Source organism: Arachis ipaensis, chromosome B01 (assembly GCF_000816755.2).
Source record: "Arachis ipaensis cultivar K30076 chromosome B01, Araip1.1, whole genome shotgun sequence".
Taxonomy (NCBI): domain Eukaryota; kingdom Viridiplantae; phylum Streptophyta; class Magnoliopsida; order Fabales; family Fabaceae; genus Arachis; species Arachis ipaensis.
Genome location: NC_029785.2, coordinates 131,380,401 through 131,381,343, shown reverse-complemented (window position 1 = coordinate 131,381,343; position 943 = coordinate 131,380,401). Strand labels below are relative to the sequence as shown.

General features: G+C 31.2%; 1 protein-coding gene across 1 annotated transcript in view; it reads right to left on the bottom strand.

The window, feature by feature from the left end:
- The window catches only part of LOC107639264 (probable protein phosphatase 2C 42), a 4,493-nt gene continuing 3,985 nt past the window's right edge, over positions 436-943 (bottom strand). The window contains exon 4 of the mRNA XM_016342748.2: positions 436-943. Within this exon, the coding sequence (XP_016198234.1) occupies positions 882-943 (62 nt within the window). The 3' untranslated portion in view covers positions 436-881.

The window sequence follows — 943 nt, the reverse complement described above, 5'->3', positions numbered from 1 at the left end:
TCAAGCCTATAACAAACTACTGACACTAAACAATTACATTACATGACATACGCCTATTTTTACTTTTTACCCCTAAATTGGTGTTAATGTGAATTGAAAAGGTGCGAATTTCACTTGACATTTTAGATTTAAAATTAAAAATTAAAAAATATTAAAAAACCATCAAAATTTATTGTTTTTAACCATCAATTAGTCATCATTGTTTAAAAATATAAGATAAAATATATTATTAAATTACTAATTAAAAAAAATTAAATTAATGATTGAGTGATAACCAAAAATAATAAATTCTAATAATCTCCTAACATCTTTCTTTAAAATTAGGTAGCATTTTCACCTAGCTGAAGTGATCTTGTCTTTTCCGTTGAGCCAAAGCAAAATGTTAAATTTCCACCCAAAGATGATTTATTACGCATGCAAAATTAACATAACTTGTCAAATAATTTGGAACTCAATTAACATACTGGTCGATTTACCTACATAGTCTAAATCGGTCATAAAAAGTCTAAATCCAGATTTTAAGACTACAAAGGTTAGAAAAGGGAGTGGCCACAATCAAATGCTTGTTACATTCTTTTTTACCTTTCTTTTCTTTTGTCATTTTCATGGACAAAATTCTAATAACATGTTATGACTTTTAACAATTTGGAGCCTGATGAATGATCTCAACCTTATAATGCAGGTAGCAATGGCACATGTATATATCGTGTTATGCTGCCAAAAACTGGTACAAGACAACATGGGTGTGTAATTTACATTACAATGATGACACCAGTTGGAGTCAGTGATCGAGTGCGCTTCGAAGTGAGAGTGGTGGGTCTAGCACTGTGCCTTTGGATATAAGATCGTGGTTCAAGAATAAAACAATAACAGATATATCATCATGAAAATGGCGTCGGACCTTCTTGTCTATCTTGCGCAGGTCTGAATATCGCATCTCTCG